The sequence below is a fragment of the Eptatretus burgeri genome, chromosome 16, assembly GCF_056783735.1.
Source record: "Eptatretus burgeri isolate ZD-2024b chromosome 16, Ebu_testis_v1, whole genome shotgun sequence".
In the NCBI taxonomy this organism is placed as follows: Eukaryota; Metazoa; Chordata; class Myxini; order Myxiniformes; family Myxinidae; genus Eptatretus; species Eptatretus burgeri.
Genome location: NC_140976.1, coordinates 28,552,105 through 28,571,867, shown reverse-complemented (window position 1 = coordinate 28,571,867; position 19,763 = coordinate 28,552,105). Strand labels below are relative to the sequence as shown.

Genomic DNA, 19,763 nt, shown 5'->3' with positions numbered 1-19,763 from the left:
GTCATGAATGGTATTTTTTTTGTTATTCATTGCCCTTAGCTCTTATTTGAACTTCAGAACACAATCGCAATTACTGAGAAAGCAGATGGAGCATATCTTTGAGCAGAAATACCAGGATGAAATTAAAACTGGGGACTGAGATGAAAGACTTAGTGAACAAGTCGGCCTTGAGGTCAGAAGCGTTAGTGGACACTGTCTGGTCTTTCGTTAAGATCCACCTTGGCACCCTTTTGTGAATATGAGTAATGTTGGCAGCTTTCCCTGATGGAGGCAGGTTGAAAGTACACTTTTACTTGAGACTAGCCATGCCTACTTGTCACTTCGCTGACAGGTTTAATCAAAAGACAGCATGTTGCACTTCACAAACATATTACATGTCTTTTCAAATAAAAGATCAAGTACAGCATTGGAGTCATCAGGATGAATGTGGAAAGGATTCGGCTTTCACCTGCTACTCCTCCACCCTCAAACCCATCCAGGCAGAGTCAGATGAGCCTTACAGAAACAATGCGCAAGAGTTCACCTCTCTGTAGATACAGAAAAAGAAAGAGAGAAAAATACAGAGAAATTCAAAAAGGGAAAAAACAAAATTAAAAGTAAAAGACACAAACACACAGACCAAAAATGAGGATATCAGAAAAAAGGATCATTTTATTACACGTTGTTGTTGTTGTTGTTGCTGCTGCTGCTGCTGCTGCTGCTGCTGTTGCTGCTGCTGTTGCTGCTGCTGCTGTTGCTGCTGCTGCTGCTGCTGTCGTCATGGCTGTGGTTACTGTTGTTTATGTGCTTCTTCCCTCGACGATGAGATGTTTTTCTCTTGCCTCGAGAAGTATTATTATATATAATTGTGTGTGCTCCCTCCATGTCCATCACGCTATATTTTAAAGGGTTCCTGCTGTCACACAGTTGGAACTGTTACATTAAAGTACCAAGTCCTGTTTCTTCCTCTTCCCTCCTGGGAAGACAGGCTTTTTAAAACAGGCACTGCTATGATTAAACGGCCACACATTTTTTTTTTGTTCCAAATAAATCGATGATTAGATTTCCAACCAAGCAAATGGATCATTACCTTTCCAGTGGTACCACTTTCATTATTCTTTGACATCAGGAAGCCTTTAGAATAAAACGTGATGCGCACAAATGCACACACACACACACACACACACACACACACACACACACACACACACACACACACACACACACACACACACACACACACAAGATCAACCCCCAAATAATCAAATTAATTGAGAAATCAATGGAGTTTTGGAGTACCATGAAATAATGAAAAATTGGCAGAACTGAAATTAGTGAAACAGTACTCCACTGACATTCAAATGGCTGTTGGCCGAGATAAGTATGCCAAGTGCACACTCATACAAAAGGTAGACCAACAAAAACGGATAACATAAAAATTGACCTCCTTACAATACAGGAACGAGAAAACGAAGCATCATACAAATACTTTGGATGAGAAGATGGCCACAAAATATATCACAAACAAATGCACAAAACAATTTCCAAAGAATAATTATGTAGAGCAAAGCTGATCGTGAAAAGATACATCTCCCCAAGGAACAAAATCAAAGCCATAAACCAACTAGCAATACAGGCGGCCCTTGCTCTTCAAGAGTTTCTCCTCCACGGATTTGTTTTGCGGGCAATACGCTCGATTAATCATGGGTTGGTGAACTATTTTCTACATTTATTCACCTAATTTATTAACATGGGCCATCAACACGATAACCCCCTCAAAACCTCCAACAACATCATCACCATCATCTCCATCAACTCATCTTTATCGTCGCTATCATCAACATCGCCATCGCATGATTGGATCAAGTTTTTCATCATCTTATATTAATGGTAAGTTTCATAAACTTAATAACTCAAGAAAATAAACTGTATTTTATGCTCCCAATACAGAAAAATAATCCTTCATTTTATGTTCTTAATAACTCCGTTATTCATGAAAATAAATAACACAGACATGTTAATTAAGGGTAGAGTTTGGCAAAAAGGGGTGATAAATTTTAAAGTGGAAGTCCTCAGCCTTACTTCCCCATTTCCCCTTAAGTTTGCGCATCCTGGATTTGTGGTTGAAAGGGATTTTTCAAGAATGTAACCTCTGAAAACAGCTGCGGAATAATAAACTGGCCACAATCGGAAATCAATAAACTAAATATCAAAACAAGAAAACTTCCCACTAACCGCAAAATGTTCCTCAAAAATCATTGCATGCCGAGAATGTACCTGCCAAGACAAGAAGGACATAGCAGCCTGATGGAGCTCAACCAAGTGCACAGAATGACAACTGTAGGATTTGCTGAGTACAACAGACTACCAAATGCAATTTGTAAGCAAACACGAAGACAGCAAATCAGAGAAGGTATCTTTAACCCACCTTGCAAAATTATTTCAAAAACAGGTGCAATTGAAAGATATCACAAATGAAACAGAAACAGCAACAATTACAGCCCAAACAATTGCAAAACCCAGGTCGAAAAACCAGTTAAAACCAGTACACATTTTCAACTGGTCTCTATTGGTTCTAATTGGTCTTTAACTGGTCTCTATTGGTTTCAACTGGTACCAGTTAAATTCAGTCAGAATTCCAATTTCCCAGTTGAAAAAAACAGTAGCTCATATTTGTACCAGTTAAAGTCTTACTGGTTCCAGTTGATACCAGTTGCAATGTACTGGTCCCAGTTGATACCAGTTGCAATGTACTGGTCCCAGTTGATACCAGTTGCAATGTACTGGTCTCCCAGTTGATACCAGTTACAATGTACTGGTCCCAGTTGATACCAGTTAGTTAAATACATGTATTTCAACTGGTAATATATCACTCTATTCCAATTTCCATATTAAAACCAGTAAGAAACCAACTGGCTTTACTGGTACCAGTTGGCTACTGGTTTTCAACTGGTACCAGTTGACCAGTAAGCTACTGGTCTTTACTGGTTTTTTGACCTGGGAAGAAACAAAATAAAAATATAAAGTGAAATATCAACACATATACACCGACAATTGGGAAAAAGAACCAAGAGCAGGAAGATATTAAAAAAAATAGTTGGACAGATTGGGAATAGACAAAGAAGGCTCAATGGAATGGCTAAGAAGAGGAGAGCTTAACTGGGATAGAGAATGAATCATAATAATGCCCAAGACCAAGGACGCTACACAAATGTGTTTAAGAAGATGGCAGGACTGAGTGAATCGGACAGGTGTGGGTTTGACAAGGTGGAAACAGAAAATACGAGCCACCTCCTATCGGGATGTAAAAATCTCAGGTTGTAACAACTGTACACACAAGGGCACAACAAGGTATGTAGAGTAATCCACTGGCACATTTGCAAAAACTTCAATATCCCTTTCCAAAAAAACTCATGGAAACGAACCAAAATAAGTCACTGAAAACAAGGATGTAACGCTCACATACTGTATGACCAAGTTATCCCATCGAGCATGAACATAAAAAACAAAGCACTGCGACCAGACATAGGACTGAGGCACATAAAAAGGAAAAGAAGGCATTGCTAATTGAGGTGTCAGTACCCAGCGATTATGACCTAAACAACGGAGAAATCAAGAAAATGACGAAATATCAAAACCTCAAAAATGAAGTGAAAAGATCCTGGGAGCTGAAGGGTGCCAAAATCATACCAGTGATCATTGAAGCAACAAAAATGATAAAGAAGAACGTTATAGGGATGTTAAGAACCATCCCTGGAAATATTACAACAAACAAATTGCAATTGGAAGCTGTCTCGGGCTCAGTGATGATCCTGAAAAGAGTTCTTGGAACAAAATTTTCAAAAAAGGAAAACCTCACAGCTTGGTCCATGAATCAGGATTCCATACCAAAATGGAGGTGGATACTTTGAGATGTGGGAGGATTCTGTTCGACCTTCTGAAACCTGAATTATGGAGATAACAATCAATGACACACACTGGCTAAAACAACTTGATGCTCTCCACAATCACATCACCAGGACATTCAATGAACTGATCCAAGAGGAAAAGGCAGTGAATGAGTGGCTCATAGAAGGAAACACATCTCATCCCAAAATCTGAAGAAACCCAATTTCCTCACAAATACCAGCCAATAACATGCCTACCAATAATATACGAGGGCCAGTCAATAAGTAACTTAAAATGGCGATATAAATTTGAGAATGTAATGTGTGTAGTTGTAGACAACATATGTTACATCTATGTGTAAGAGTCATGTTTTGCCTGTTTTAGATCTGGCAACATTGAGCCTATGATGTCAGTAGAGCAGTTCCAAGATGGCGGCTCCCTTCGAGGCATGCACCAGGAAGGAGCAACGTCTGTCATCCGTTTCTTGGGAAGTGAGGGTATGAATCCCAGTGAAATCCATCGCAGAATGAAGATGCAATATGGTGACACATGTTTATCACTGCAGCAGATGCACGACTGGGACAGGAAGTTTAAAAGTGGAGTGTCCAGTGTGGCAGACGCTGCTCGCTCAGGCCGTCCTCACACAGCCGACACACCAGAAATGGTTGCAGGAGTTGAGCGCATGCTGAGGGAAAACTGTCGCATTACGCTGGATGAAGTTTTCTCCAAATTGAACATTAGCCATGGTTCAGCACACCATATCATTCACACCATGCTTGGGTTCCGCAAAGTGTCTGCAAGTTGGGTGCCTCAACAACTCACACCCAAACTGAAAGAACGGCGAGTGGACGCATGTAAAGAACTTCTGCGACGTTACAAAACAGAAGGCGACGCTTCCTTACAGCGCATAGTGACTGGGGATGAAAGCTGGGTCCATTACTTTCAGCCAGAAACGAAGAGGGCAAGCAAAGAGTGGCACCATTCAACTTCACCGAAGCCCAAAAAATTCCACACACAGCCGTCCGCTTGAAAAGTGATGCTGATGCTCTTCTGGGATAGCCGAGGCCCACTTGTAGACCATTACATGCACAGAGGGACCACAGTCACCAGTGCATCATACTGCGACCTCCTTAAAAAATCATCTGAAACCAGCAATCAGATCAAAAATTCATGGCCTACTTACTACCGGTGTTTTGCTGCAGCATGACAATGCTCGACCCCATACTGCCCGTGCCACAGCTGCAACAATCGAGTACATGCACATTTTGAGTGTCTTCCTCATCCACCCTACTCGCCAGACCTCGCCCATTCAGATTACCACATATTTGGGCCGCTTTAAAGAACAGGTTGCGGGTCACCAAACATGTTCTGAAAATTTATCAATATGATTATATGTGCATTAAATAGTTCAATGCAAACTATTGTGGTTGCCTAAATATTGGGAAAATTGATGAAATTTAACTCCGAAGTTGTTATTTCTCGAGGCTGTTGAAAAAAACAGCCGCGTGCCCATATATGGATGGTGACGTCACGTTCTCCAAAACAAAGCAGACGCTCACTCGCTTATTGAAGAAGTGTCCAGTTCAGCGGGCCATTCTTTCACTTTTTTGAGCTTGCAACTGTCTATATTATCCTTTTTTATCTTGAATTATTGTAGAACAAAGTTATTTGGATATTTGTATATCATTCCTCGGACGTGTGTCATCATGTTTTGCGAAAATGGTTGGAAAACGGGTAATCGCTCCCACTGATTCCCGAAGGAATCAAACATTCGCCGGCAGTGGATAAGATTTGTACAAACAAAACGGGCGAATTTTCCCCCAAAGAAAACGGGTAAAGAGGACCCTTTGGAGGACCACAAATGACAAGTCCTCCATTTCACAGCCGAGGATTACGAAAGCAACGCAATGAGTGAGCTCGGTTTCAAAACAACTGCTCAAGTGAGACTGAAGCATGATGCTGTGCCCACCATTCAGCCTTCTCCTCCTCAGCTGGCTCCTGCTTCATCTTCTCACACTGTGTCACCTACGATTATTCGCAATTTAGTTTTAACGGCCAATTATTCAATTAGCGCCAACGTTTTTTGCCTTTTCACAATGTCATCGCAAGGAAAAACACAAAGAGAAGAGAAGAGAAAAAAAGGAAAGAAAAAAAAACGTACGTGAAAAAAAACACTTTCAAACAAACACACAGGCCGTTCCTTCGCTCTCGTAAACGACGACTGGATTGGGGCATTCTGTTTTTCTATAAATGCGCATAAGATATCGAGACATTATTAGAATACATTAAGTCATCACTATCCGGAAGTCCGTACGTTGTAACCCGTAATAGGGAACTCGGCTGAGAATCTCTTCCTCATCGGCCACGCCTACGCAGCAACGTGTCCTGTCATTGGTTGGTAAATAAATGGCCATAACTTGGGAAGTACTTGTCCGATTAATATCAAACCTTGAAAAGGCACATACTCAGGTCCCCAGCAATATATCTGGCAAGTTTCAATTAGATCGGACCAGTGGTTGTCGAGAAACAGCGGTCACAGACACACACACACACACACACACACACACACACACACACACACACACACACACACACACACACACACACACACACATTGCTGGAATTATACATAGATATGCCACAACAGTCTCTTGAAAGTTGGGGTTTGTTCTAACTGTTCACTTTCGCTGGGGTCAAGCTCAGCTGTCAGAAGGACTTCAATGCTAAGGCTACAGTGTATGATATATTTGGGTCCATTTTTGATTCATTCTATTTCTGACTCTTGAGTGACTAGAGGGTTGGTGGTGGTCGTATGGCAGCTTAGCTGCCAGGGTAGCTATCATTTCTTGAAGCGCGACTATGTCGCTGATGCAGTGCCCCTCTACCAGTACACACACTGGAACTGGTACTCATTTTGCTGACCTCAGAAGGATGACAGACTGAGTCAACCCCCTGGTGTATTGATTCAGCGGCTGACGGGGCTTGAACTCAGGACCCTATGATCCCAAGGCACCACCCTAACCACTGAGCCAACACCAGGCTACGAGAGGGTTAAAAAAATTATTATATCAAGTCACAGACGAATCAAACTTTACATTATTTTATGCATCGAACAAGAAAATGAAAATCTACAAACCAATCTGTCTGGCGGAGTGTGTCAGTGTGAACTGCCGGACAGTCAGTCCTGCGACTTGTTCACGAAATAGGCCGTTTTCTGGCACTTGCAAGTGGCTCAAATTTATATGGCTCAGGGCCAGAAACTCCATAGTATAAATTCCCATCATCCTCCGACTTGTCCTCGGCAATATCGGAATGAACACACTCAATTTCATCGCCGCTGAAATCACTCTCTGATTCGCATCTCGCCATTGTTCACACGCTGTTTCCGAATGTTCACAAAGTTTTCGGAGAACGTGACGTCATAGCATCTTCAATAACTTCCGGACTGTTTTTCGATCACTGACAAAAGTTTTGACTTCAAAGTTAATTTTAGCATATTTTTAGTTTCAAATGTAAGAAAATAAATACCCAACGATTATTAATGTGATTACAACCTTCGAGTCACGCGAAGTCATCAGCGACCCAAAACCTGCTCTTTAAAGAGGGGCTTTGTGGAACCACTTTCCGATCTGACAAAGAGGTCCAAGAGGCAGTGCAAAAATGCCAATACAAGCAGGAGGGTGCCCCGCCCCTGGCCTGCCCCGCCACTGCCCCCCGACCCACCCCCCGGCCCGCCACTGCCCTCCGCACCTGCCCCGCCGCCTGCCCCCCGCCCCTGGCCCGCCCCGCCACTGCCCTCCGCACCTGCCCCGCTGCCTGCCCCCCGCCCCTGGCCCGCCCCGCCACTGCCTCCCGCCCCTGGCCCGCCCCGCCACTGCCCCCACGCCCCCCGCCCGCCACTGCCCCCCACCACTGCCCCCCGCCCTGCCACTGCCCCCACCCCCGCTGCTCCCCGCCCCTGCCCCCACCCCCCGCTGCCCCCGCCACTGCCCCCACCCCCGCTGCCCCCCACCACTGCCCCCACCCCCGCTGCCCCCCGCCACTGCCCCCACCCCCGCTGCCCCTGCCACTGCCCCCCACCCCCGCTGCCCCCGCCACTGCCCCCCACCCTCCGCTGCCCCCCACCCCCGCTGCCCCCCGCCACTGGCCCCCACCCCCGCTGCCCCCACCACTGGCCCCCCACCCCCGCTGCCCCCCGCCACTGGCCCCCCACCCCCGCTGCCCCCCACCACTGCCCCCCGCTGCCCCCCGCCACTGGCCCCCCACCCCCGCTGCCCCCGCCACTGGCCCCCACCCCCGCTGCCCCCGCCACTGGCCCCCCACCCCCCCCCCCCCGCTGCCCCCCGCCACTGGCCCCCACCCCCCCGCTGCCCCCCGCCACTGGCCCCCACCCCCCCGCTGCCCCCCGCCACTGGCCCCACCCCCCGCTGCCCCCGCCACTGGCCCCCACCCCCGCTGCCCCCGCCACTGGCCCCCCACCCCCGCTGCCCCCGCCACTGGCCCCCACCCCCGCTGCCCCCGCCACTGGCCCCCCACCCCCGCTGCCCCCGCCACTGGCCCCCACCCCCGCTGCCCCCGCCACTGGCCCCCACCCCCCGCTGCCCCCGCCACTGCCCCCACCCCCCCGCTGCCCCCCGCCCCTTTCACAAATCAGCTGTTCAGAACTGACGTTCCACTGCCTGAAGGATATTTCCAAAATAATTCGTTCAATCGCACAGTAAGTATAACATTGTATATTTTAGGAAATCAAATCATAAGAACTCGATGTAAACGTTACCGCGAGAGGGCGCATCGTGACAGAGAAGGCTCTTTTGGACATGAGTGGAGAAGCTTCGAATGAGGGTTTAATTGTAAACGCTTACACAGTTATGTTTGGCTGTTTCCAATTTGTACTTTGTATTTTTGAAGTCTATCCTCGACAGCAAAATATCAATAAATGTTCAAAAACATGAAGCTGAACTTATTTCCTCCGATTTGTCACGTGATAATGCCGAGGGTAAAATGCCGCGTCACCGCGGAAGGCTTGCGTGATGACGTCGACACGCCAAGTCGATATCACGCAAAGGAGCACCACACGAACATTGGAGCAAAATTTGGAGAAATAGAACTTCTACGTTTGCAAAAATAAAACTGCAAAATAACAAACCCCAATCGAGTACACGTACAACTAAAACAACTAGCGACACAGTTAATAAACTAGGAAGGAAGTCCGCCTGGCGATAACGCGCCGCCTGGTGTTTTTTTATTTTTCCTCGGATCCGGGAGTAGGATGAGGTTGATGTAAGTTTTTCGTCGAACGAAAGGACAAAATCGTAATTTTAATAAAATTGTTCAACGTGTTATTTTGAAATACTGTGTTTCATTGTCAGTTGTCACATAAAAAAGCACGAGACTGGGCGGTGTTGGCGGGAGAGCCGTGTGCGAGTGAGCTCGAGGAGATCGAGAGAGAGGAAGGGGGAGGAGCCAACGTGGGGTCTTGGAGGAGCGCTTGGCCGTCGAAACGGTCGGACAAACAGTGAGGAGAGCGGACAGACCGACGGATGGACGCTGTTGGCACGCAGGTGAGGCCATTACGTTTAATCGACGAACAATTTGAAGGAAGTCTGTCTGTCCGTGTGTGTTCGTCTGCCTCTGGCTGTTTTGTCCACAAAGCGAAGTCACCAGGGGTCGGACGTAGGCCTCAAGCCGTTTGGTTCGAGCTATCCGATTTCTGTTCGATTCTTGTTGTTATCCCCGTGCAGTGTCGGTGCCCCAGCGATGCCGGCTTGTGTCCAGACTCGATTATGGGCAAGCTGTGCTCTTTCCACGATATGTTTTTATTCATTTGTTTTCTCTCACCTTCTTTCTCTCTCTCTCTCTCCCTCTTTCTGTCTCTCTTTTCTTTCCTCTAAGGCCCGAGCTATCGCATTGTGTTTCGCAGTCGTTCGATCGCGTTCCACGTCTGCCCGGGAATTCTAATGGGAACAAGGAGTCGCGATGAGTGCTGGAGAGAGGGGAGGGGAGGCTGTGCAGAGCAGGAACATTTTTGACCTTCACACCACCCCTCCCCCCCCCCCTCAACCTCGATTTTTCTTTTCCACTCTCTCCCACTTCCTCACCTCCACTGCCCCACCCACCAACAGCTATAACCCCGATTCCTTTCCCCCTATCTCCCACTTCCTCACCCCTCCTCCCCAACACCCACAACTCCAATCCCTTTCCACTGACATCCTACTTTCTTGCTGTCACTTCCTCTTTGTTTTTGCTCCTGGAAAAGTCTCAACGACCTTCTAACCTCTATTATTCTCACTTGTGTCCATTAGCCCAACCCCCACCCCTCACTCTCACCTCACACTGAACCAAATCATTGCTTTACTTCAAAAGTCACGTTTTCATCCTTCCTCACCACTTTCAAGTCTTTTTTTTTTAACTCCCACCTCCCCCAACCCGTTGCCTAACCCATTTCCTTCATTCTTTGTTATTCCGGTCTCACTTTCCTTCTTTTCCCCACCCCCTCTGTCTTTACCCTTTCTACCGGGAGCAGACGTCCTTGAGCCCTATGTGTCCGACTGAATCCGCCTAATTGCCATCACGGACGGAATGGCGGTCGCCAGAGCCTTTCCAATCCGTCACTGTCACGTCAGACGCAGGAGGGCCTGGAGCACTTCGGGGGGGCCGGGCGCGCTCCCCGACGCTCCCTGCACACTAGCTGGCACCCCACGCCCCGCCGCTCTTGATTGATGCTTTTCCAGCAGCACTGCTTGAGGTACGGCTGACTCGTGCGGCATCAGCACAGTTCCAACTCGTTCCCTACTTGCCTCTCATCCCTTATGTAGTCATACTGCGCAATCCTACTATTTGTTTCTCTGACCGTATCATTTTTTTTGTTCTTCTACTCGCTTTCCCAAACCACAAAGGATCCCTTATTTCCCAGATTTTCAGTGTGGTAATTTTTCCATTCTCTGCTCATTCTTGTGAATCGTCACGTTCCTTGACTTATGGTTCTGGATGATGCAGACTTCTTAAAATAATTTTTGCATTGGTACTTCCTGATTGTCAAGTTCGAAGATACCTTATCTGCATGTATATATGTATATATATATATATATATATATATATATATATATATATATATATATATATATATATATATATATAATGGAGGTCACCCAAGTCCTACAAACCATTGCTTCCCTGTTTGGTGCCATCTATGTTTACTCAATCATGGAACTACCTGCTTTGTGCAAGGGAGATTCATTCATCTGTTTTGAGTATGTATCATCTGGAACTGATGTGATGTTGGCAGTTTGGCTTGCATTGCGTGAATAGATTAGTGTTCACCTTTAACCTGTGACATCTTCACTTGCTGGTCTTCTATTCCTCTCTTGCCTTTGGTTCTCCTTCCATCCCACCCCTCCTGAGTCCAGAAAGTCTTTGTCTGGGACTTCTGTCACAAGCCGCTGCATAGTTGCTATATTCAGTTTATATATTTTTCTTGTCTTGTATGCAGATGACATTTCCACCATTCTTGGCATTATCTTCATATTGTATGCAAAATTTACAAGGAATTGAGGCACGGGAGGAGGCCATTCGGCCCATCATGCCTGCACCACACCAATACCAGATTTAATCAATCCATCGATACCCCTTCCCTTCATGTGTGCAGCCTTTTGGTTGCTGCACTGGTACTCATTCCACCGACCTCGGAAGGATGACAGGCTGAGTCAACCCCCTGGTGTTAATTCAGCAGCCAACGCGACTTGAACTCAGAACCCTAGGATCCCAAGCCACTACCCTAACTGCTAAGCCAACACCAGGTTTTAAATCTTGGCAGGTACTAAATTTCTAATTGTGTAATTTATTTTGATGAACCTCTTAATATGGATTTGCAAATGGTTTTGCCTGTAAGGCTTTTGACGCACTGTAAAAATGTTTAATCTGTTTCTGCATAAACACGCTAAAATAATTCCATAAATATATTATTTGAAATCATAGGCAGCACTTTATGGCATTTGCCAAAGGTGTGTGTCTCACCTTGTTGCTTATGCGGCGGTGTCGTTTATCCAGGACAGTTTAGCTGGTTGGATATAAAGATGATTGATGATCGATATCAAGGTTGTACTTGTGTGCTCGTATGATGGATATCAAGTCATTGAGCACTATGAAGATAATTTTGGCTTGCTGGTTCTGTTGGGAGGAATTTTAGCAAAATTACTAGAATGGCACTCTGTCGAGCACATACTTCTGCCAGGCTGAACAGTTTATGTTTTGTATCCCATTGATGGGCTGAATCTGCATCCAGACCTGAACTAAAGTCTAATCAGCTTGTTCTTGTTACCTACCCAATCTGTCCACCAAGTTTTGTCTGAATCCTCCTGCAATGTTTTGAAATCTCATGCAAACAGACAGACAAATGGGTGAAAACATAACCTCCATCCACCTTGGGTGATAGAGGTGTAAAGACCGAGTTGTGTTATGCAGGATTGGTTTAAATAACTTGATGGCCACTCTTGGGTTATGAAACGTCTATTTTGGTCCCACCAGTGGTGGGGGGTGACCAAAATATAAAATGAGCATTGTTTGCAGCTGCATTCCTCTTTGTAATAAGTAATAACAAAGCCATTTCAACTGAATGTACCTGATTGTCGCAGGTTTGTACAGGTTTAAAAAAATATTTACTTATTTATTTTTCTTGTTTTTCTTTTGATGAGTGTTGACAACGCATAACGTTTTATTTCGGGTCTCCATTGTCATTCCTCCCGGTGGTGCATTTTGCATCAGAGCTGACTCGACTGTCAGGTGTCTTAAATCACTGTCACAGTTCGAAAGTACAAAGAAAATTTATCATTGGTTTGCAGGCAACAGTCTCTTTCTCCTCTTTTATCAATTACTGTATTGACATCATCCTGCTAAGGACCGAATGAGGCATTCATGGCTTGGATTTGACGTCAAGCTTTCATGCTTTGTACAAAAGAGTACTGCTGGGATGGCATTTGCCTGGAATTGAAGAATCCATCTCGTAAGATTGTTGCTGGTGCACAGTTTTCCACTACTAAATCTAAGGCTTTAAGTATTAATGACGATTATTTGCTGTAATAATTCGTACAACAGTTCATTGATATCGTTATACATTGCTGTAATCCTCACGTGCTCCATTGCAATTGCCTGTTCAAGTATCCTTTCAACTTTCTGTTGAAGTATATTTCAGGGGATACTTTCAAGTATCAACCTACCCCTTTTCATGTGAATAGTTTTCCCCAAATCTGGAGTAACTGTCACTGAGCTTTGGACAAAATATAATTCCAAATGTTTGGTTGAATTATGTCACCAATGGTTCTTATGTTACATCTGTGTTTTGCAAGTCAGGGTTGTTACCCATGTGTCCGTGTAGTCAGTGTGGCCCGCAGGATATCTTCGACTCTGAGAGGCATATGCATTCGCTTTTGAGATATCGAACCTCAGTTTGAATCCCGACCCAGCTATAAACGGTCACACTGGTGTCTTAACGTACAGGACGAGGCATCAACATGTCCGCCATCGCTGGCATCTCATTAAGCCAAAGGATTCGTCAACCAGGACTGGAAATTGGTGGACTTGTATCTCACATGCACGGTGTCTTTCGTGAAGATTAGGCAAGTTATTGCCGGCACTTCAAACAAATTCGTAATTCCTGCCACCTTCATTTCAATGTCAGGCTTGGCAAGCCGCTTCATTAACGACTTGGGCCAAAATCATTTCCTCACCCACCCCACAGTAAGGTGGGAATAATCGGTGCCAGTAGTAGTAGTAGTAGTAGTAGTAGTAGTAGTAGTAGTAGTAGTAGTAGTAGTAGTAGTAGTAGTAGTAGTAGTAGTAGTAGTAGTAGTAGTCGTAGTAGTAGTAGTGATTGAGTTTACTTAAAGTTCCCATTAATTATATCTGTGTATATGTGGTAAGGTTCTCTGTGTCCCACAAGTTTGTTTGAGCGATAATATGCCTGCTTGCCTATCGTAGCTAGCAATTGTCATGAAATGTTATTGGTGGTCCGTGGTTCATTGGTTGTAGACAATTTTTGAGGTGGATTGTGTACAATGAATGATATGTCAAAACCTGCATTTGTCGAGCCTTAAAAACTTGTCCTGGGGTGAGGGGGGTGCACAACTTTGCTGTTGTAACTCCCATTGTCTCGTTTTTCTTGCGTCCATGCCGTGTTGGTGATTAGTCTAATTGTGTCCAGCTTGGAAAGCCACTTCCAAATGTTGTGCCTTCTATCTTGGTCTCTTCATTTGCATCATCAGATTAACCCATTAATCTGCATTCCAAACTCTCTCAGCTCCTTGTGGTGTTCTGACCTTCAGTGCTTTATTTTATATATAATCCTTAAAAAAATTTTTAGCAGCATCTCGCGTAGCAAACGCTGCTTATAGAGAGCTCGGCGTTGTTCTTGTTCTTCTTCTTGTGAAGACAAAACCTTAACGTCTAGGACTCGGCACTTGTATATACAAGATCTGGATCTCCTTGAATACTAAACACCTGTCCACATCCTCGCATTGACGGTGCCTTTTGAGAGCGTCTATCATGAACTTTTAAATATATTCGGACATTTGCTTTAAAGTTTCGAAAAGTTCACGTTACTATTTAACGATTATTCCATTTATCATATGGTAATTTCGTAAATACACTATATATCGTAAATACGTAAATACATTATGACGGATCTCGCTATTGGCTTAATCAAGGCACTGACGAAATCTCGGAAGTTGTTTTTTTTTTTTTTAATTATTATTTTTTATTTCTCCATTCACCCCCCCCCCCACTCGGATTATAAATCATAAATAATCATAAGAATTTGAATAGCAGAGATTAAGAATTATCAACGACACTCCAAATATGAGCTTGCTTATGTGGTAAAGTATTTGAATCGGATAAACTGAGGTTTGCCATTACCTGTGTTGGGCATATCAACATCCAAATACAGTACAGTAAAGGTGTTTCCTTGTGATGACACCTGATTGAGCAGATTTTTAAGTATGGATTATTTGCTTTTTTGTAGCTTAGCACCTGCTACAGTGGTGAGCATCAGATAAGCTGAGTAAGGAGACTTTTTGGTGATTTATAATCAGTTATTACCTCTGCCACCAGAGGTGGATGGAGGTTATGTTTTCACTTCTGTCTGTCTGTTTGTTTGTCTGTGAACAGGATATCTCAAAAGGTTATGGAAGGATTGGGACGAAACATGGTGGACAGGTTGGGTGTGTGACGAGCATGAATTTATTCAATTTTGGTGAAGATCTGAATCCAGATACAAGAATTTTTTTTTTAAAAGTGATTCTTCACAATTGAGAGATGAGGCCAAAAATTATATTTAGCATGATATTGCAAATCGTTGTGGACAGATTATGACAAAACTAGGTGGATGAGTTTGTTAGGTGATGAGAACAAGCCATTTAGATTTTGCTTCAGGTTTGGATCCAGGTCCATCCTATCAGTGGGATGCAAAAAGTAAACTGTTCTGCCCGGCGGCGGTATGCGCTCTACCAACTGCCGTTGTAGTTTGATATGTAACTTTACTCATTGAAAAGTAGTTTGTGTATGATTGAGCATTTATATTTACATGTCCCCTTTTGAACTTGATGGCACCTGCTTCCTGAAAGAAAATCCTTTTTTTTCTCTCCTGACCTTGAGACCCTTTCTTACTCTGTGGGTGTAGGTCCATGAAATGTTGGCCTGCCTTCCCCATGCTCATCCCCCGTCTAACCAGCCGGCTTGTTGGGACATCCAAGCTCCCCAGCCAGCCACAGGTATGGTGTCGTAAAGGCAGATTGTCTCATTTTGGTTTTTTTAATTTATTTTAACTTTATGCATGGACTCGTGCCCCTTTCATTTTGTTTCTTAATCCACAGTCGATCTACCTTTTCACTCAATTTGATCTTCTGGTTCATTCGTATTCTTTGCTTTCCATTTGTTTTATTTATTTATTTATTTGTCAACTTTCTTCCACTCTGTAGCCTTTCCCTCTCCTGGATGCCCCTCCACTTCCTTGACCATGAATCCTCTTCCATTTTACGTCTTTGCTTTCTTTATACACTTCAATTGTAATATCTGGTAGGCATAATGTGATGAACTATTTCGATGATCATGTCATCTTTTTAAGAGTGTAGTGTTTAAAAGCTTAGTCAGTGACTATCCATGGAAATGAAAAACAGGATTGTGATAAAAGATATGGCAGCTGCATGGGGGTTGGTGGGGAGATTGACCCGATTGGCCTTGCCCGGGCTCTGCATGCTTCGCTCGGCTTGTTTGCTTGAGTGCCTGTCAGCGGCACAGTGCGATTGATCGGGCTGTGTAGCATAGGTGGTACCTTGGAAATTGTTTTATGGAACAGAGTCCTGCAGGCAGCTAGCACCTTCAACTGGCATTCAAGCTCAGATGGTGACCTTTACTGCTGTGACATTTGCTGTGTCACATGCCTCTAAAAAAGCACCCTCAAAAGGGAAATGGGTGGGGTGGGCAAATGTGTAGAGATGGGAAGGAAAATTAAAAAGGAGAGGGATGTACAGTGAATAGTAGTTTGAGACACTGTATTAAGGGACCAATATATGACCCATTTTGTGGATAGGTTATTTGCAGAGGTTGGCGTGGAGAGTTGAGGGTAGATTTTTGTTGGCGGGAAGTTTAACGGATCGTGGGAGGGGTGTTGGTAGATTAATTGAGAAAAGTAATTAAAGTTTTGGGTGGGGGAATGGAGTAGAGAGGAGATGTAAAAGATGTTGTTTGAAGTCCTGCTGTAAACTTGTTTTTTATATGAAGGGAGGAATGTGAAGGGGAGAGTCGGAGGGTTTTGAGGTGAAAATGACAAGTTGGTACCTCGGGAGGATTTCAGTAGAGTGAGCGATGGTGGAACAGGGAGAGATGAGAGCACACCATCTGCCTACGCAATAAAGACTCAAGCTGTGCTGCAATGAATTTGTGTGCTGTTGTGCTTTGGATATTTGGGGCAAGTACATGCATGTGGTGCAATAATGGGACGTACAGTTTTTGATCTTGTTTTGAGGAATTATTATTTATTTCATTTATTTATTATTATACAGTGATCCAAAGCTCATGGAAGAACTTGCACAAATATCGAAGTGTTGGGAACACGAGATATACAGGGCAAAGACTTTGGTAGACATTGTTTTACTTCCACTTAAAATATATGGACATATACAATGGATAAATGCTTTTAAGAATTTGAAGAGGATTTATATTTCAGATCACTGAATTAAACCAGTGAATTATTTTTGAGGTCAACATCGGCCCAAGGCCAACAACTATGGTGGTATTGCTAAAATCCTCAATTTTCATCTCATTGGCTTGAAATGATTGTCAGGTCAGGTGAGATTTGATCTGTTACTTGCTACAGGTACCCTGCCAACTTGTTCTAACCTGTTCCATGGTCGGGTTGTCAGCGATTAAACTGTCTCCCCCCACCAAATTTCTTGGTGAGGAGGGTGTAGGATGTGGATACCCAGCAGGATGAAGAATAAAACCTGTCAAAGGGTGGAGGAGCTCCTTGTGAGCTAACGGCCATTCATATCTAGTGCCCAACTGTGTCTGTGGACGTCCTCCTGCAGTTGGGTTACTTCTATTTAGGAGGTTGGTGGCAGGATTTGCACTCCGGCCACTAAAAACCCGTCGTTCCGCAAAGCGTACTAAAAGCATTTTTTTTTTTTAATCTGAAAACCCACTCCGTGGAAGTACCCACTGTGCAGCTTCCCTTCACAGGGCAACTCACCAGATTATGAGATTGTGACAAAGCCTTCGGGACCCCAAATCTTTGATGATAGGAGGGAAACCACAAGGTAACCTTCCTGGGTCAGATTGCGGTAGGGTGTGTCAGGGGGGTGCTGAGGTGTCGTCCACCAGACGGCGGTTTCCTTGGGTAAACCTGAGGTGGTCCCTTTCGGTGGGTGCCTGGAATGTCCTATCCCTAAGACAGCATGATCACCTGTCTTTGTTATCATCTGAGCTCAAGTGTTTGGACATCAGTTTTGCAGCACTCTGAGGTTTGGAGACCGGATAGTGTTGAGATTGTGGTGGGTGATTACACCTACTATTGGTCTGGTCACTGTGATGGTTACCATGCCGAAGGAGTTGCTGTTGCTGACTCCAATGATAATTGAGGTAACACCGGTCAATGAGCGTATTATGAGACGAGGAATTCGTCACAAATTGGGTGTCATTCCCTTGGTCTGCATATGCTCTGATTGAGGTGAGTGATCTCACCGTGAAGGACGCATTCTATGCCACACTCGAGTCTGTGGTTGATCAGTGCCCCAGGGCCCAGGCGAGATACTCTTATAGTCTTGGGGGATTTCATTGCATCAACTGGAACTGATGGGGATGGTTATGAGACATGTGTTGGGTCCCATGGGTCTGGAACTGTGAACCAGAATAGCACTAAGTTCCTTGACTTTGCAAGAAGTCATGGACTTAGGGTGGCTGGTTCATAGTTTCAGCACCCACAGGCTCATCACTGGAATTGGTATTCCAACGCTGGTGGTGTGGCAAAGGATATTGACCATGGGCTCGTTGATGGTCGCTGGAGGATGATCCAAAATTGCCGGGTCGACCGGAGTGCTCAGTTTCTCAATACTGACCACAGGCTTGTTGTAGCAACTCTGAAGTTGCAGCTTAAATCCAGGAGAATGGTCTCATCCCAGCCTAGGCTGGCTGTTGGCAAGCTTAAGGATGAGAGGGTAGCTGAGGAGTTTGTGAACAGGCTGAGTGGAGATTTGGGGGTCTGGGTACTTTGTGGGATCCTTAAAAGTTGCGGAGTGCCTTCAAGACCACCATCCTTGATGTTGCTAGTAGATGTCGTGGAACTCACCGGAGGGCGAAGAAGAATTTTGTCTCAAGGGACACTGGATTCCATTGACCAGACTCACAGGGCCAGGCTGAATGGCAGAGCTGAGCTGTTCCGGGAGCTGAGGCGTAAAACTGTACGTGCACTAAGAGTGGAGGAGGCCTGTGTGTGAGGAATCTGTGAGGGGGTACAGCATCACCTGTGGTTAAGAGATTCTCATCCTGCTTACAGGGGAATTCGCGCATTGCATTCCTCCAAGCTTGTCCCTCGGTGTACAGCAGTTAGAGCAGCGGGTGTTGGGCTCTTGACAGAGGAGGCCGAAGTGTCGGCCTGCTGAGCCGATTCCTTTGAGCGGCTGTACCAGGCTGATCCAAGAGCTGTCGGATTGGATGTCAGGGGTGTTACTATTTCTGACCCTCCAATCAACTGTGGTCCAACTTCGTTTGTGGAAACACGGGCAACGGTGAACCGGTTGAAATGGGGTAAAGCTCCTGGAATCTGTGGCAGCCATGCTGAACTTCTCAAGGCTGGTGGAAATGCTGAACTCGTGTTGTTGCACACAGTTCTGTGCTCTGTCTGGAACATAGGCATCATCCCAACTGACTGGAAGAGGGGCCTTGTCCCTCTCTGGAAAGGGAAGGGTGATCGCCAAGACTGCAACAACTACCGAGGGGTGATGCTGCTCTCAGAGCCGGGCAAGATCTTTGCTCGGATAATTCTTTATCGGGTTCGCCACCATCTGCTTGAGCATCAGCATCTAGTGCATTCAGGCTTTACACCAAAGAGGTCAACGATTTTGCATATCCTGGCTCTTCAGATCCTCACCAAATGCAGACGAGAGTTTCGGCAGAGGCTGCTTGTAGCCTATGTTTATCTCTCTAAAGCATTCAATTCAGTTAATCGGGATGCCTTCTGGAGGATTCTTGGTCTTCGTGGGGTGCCACCAAAACTGATCAATCTGATGTCTGAGCTATATTCTGGTACTGAGAGTGCTGTGAGATGTGGTGATGCCATCTCTAACTTATTTCCAGTTGTTATTGGAGTCTGTCAGGGGTGTGTACTGGCCCCCACACTTTCAGCACTTGTATGG

At 45.2% G+C, this 19,763-nt stretch overlaps 1 protein-coding gene and 1 long non-coding RNA gene across 5 annotated transcripts in view; one reads left to right on the top strand and one right to left on the bottom strand.

The window, feature by feature from the left end:
- The window catches only part of LOC147010783 (uncharacterized), a 19,800-nt gene extending 10,995 nt beyond the window's left edge, over positions 1-8,805 (bottom strand). Inside the window, exons 1-5 of one of the 2 annotated variants that reach the window (XR_015052531.1) lie at positions 8,645-8,805; positions 2,215-2,256; positions 1,070-1,113; positions 659-895; positions 449-527 (exon numbers count right to left, since the gene is read on the bottom strand). This is a non-coding gene — a long non-coding RNA (uncharacterized LOC147010783). The remainder of the gene's footprint in view (positions 1-448; positions 528-658; positions 896-1,069; positions 1,114-2,214; positions 2,257-8,644) is intronic. The other variant, XR_015052530.1, reaches the window with a different exon arrangement.
- Positions 8,806-8,808: 3 nt separating this feature from the next.
- LOC147010781 (uncharacterized) overlaps positions 8,809-19,763 on the top strand; it is an 87,776-nt gene continuing 76,821 nt past the window's right edge. For 2 of the 3 annotated variants that reach the window (XM_085860354.1, XM_085860356.1), the window contains exons 1-3: positions 8,809-9,147; positions 9,237-9,428; positions 15,536-15,626. In XM_085860354.1, the coding sequence (XP_085716480.1) occupies positions 9,137-9,147; positions 9,237-9,428; positions 15,536-15,626 (294 nt within the window). In that variant the 5' untranslated portion in view covers positions 8,809-9,136. Of the gene's footprint in view, positions 9,148-9,236; positions 9,429-15,535; positions 15,627-15,833; positions 16,630-19,763 lie in introns of those variants that run through there. The other variant, XM_085860355.1, reaches the window with a different exon arrangement.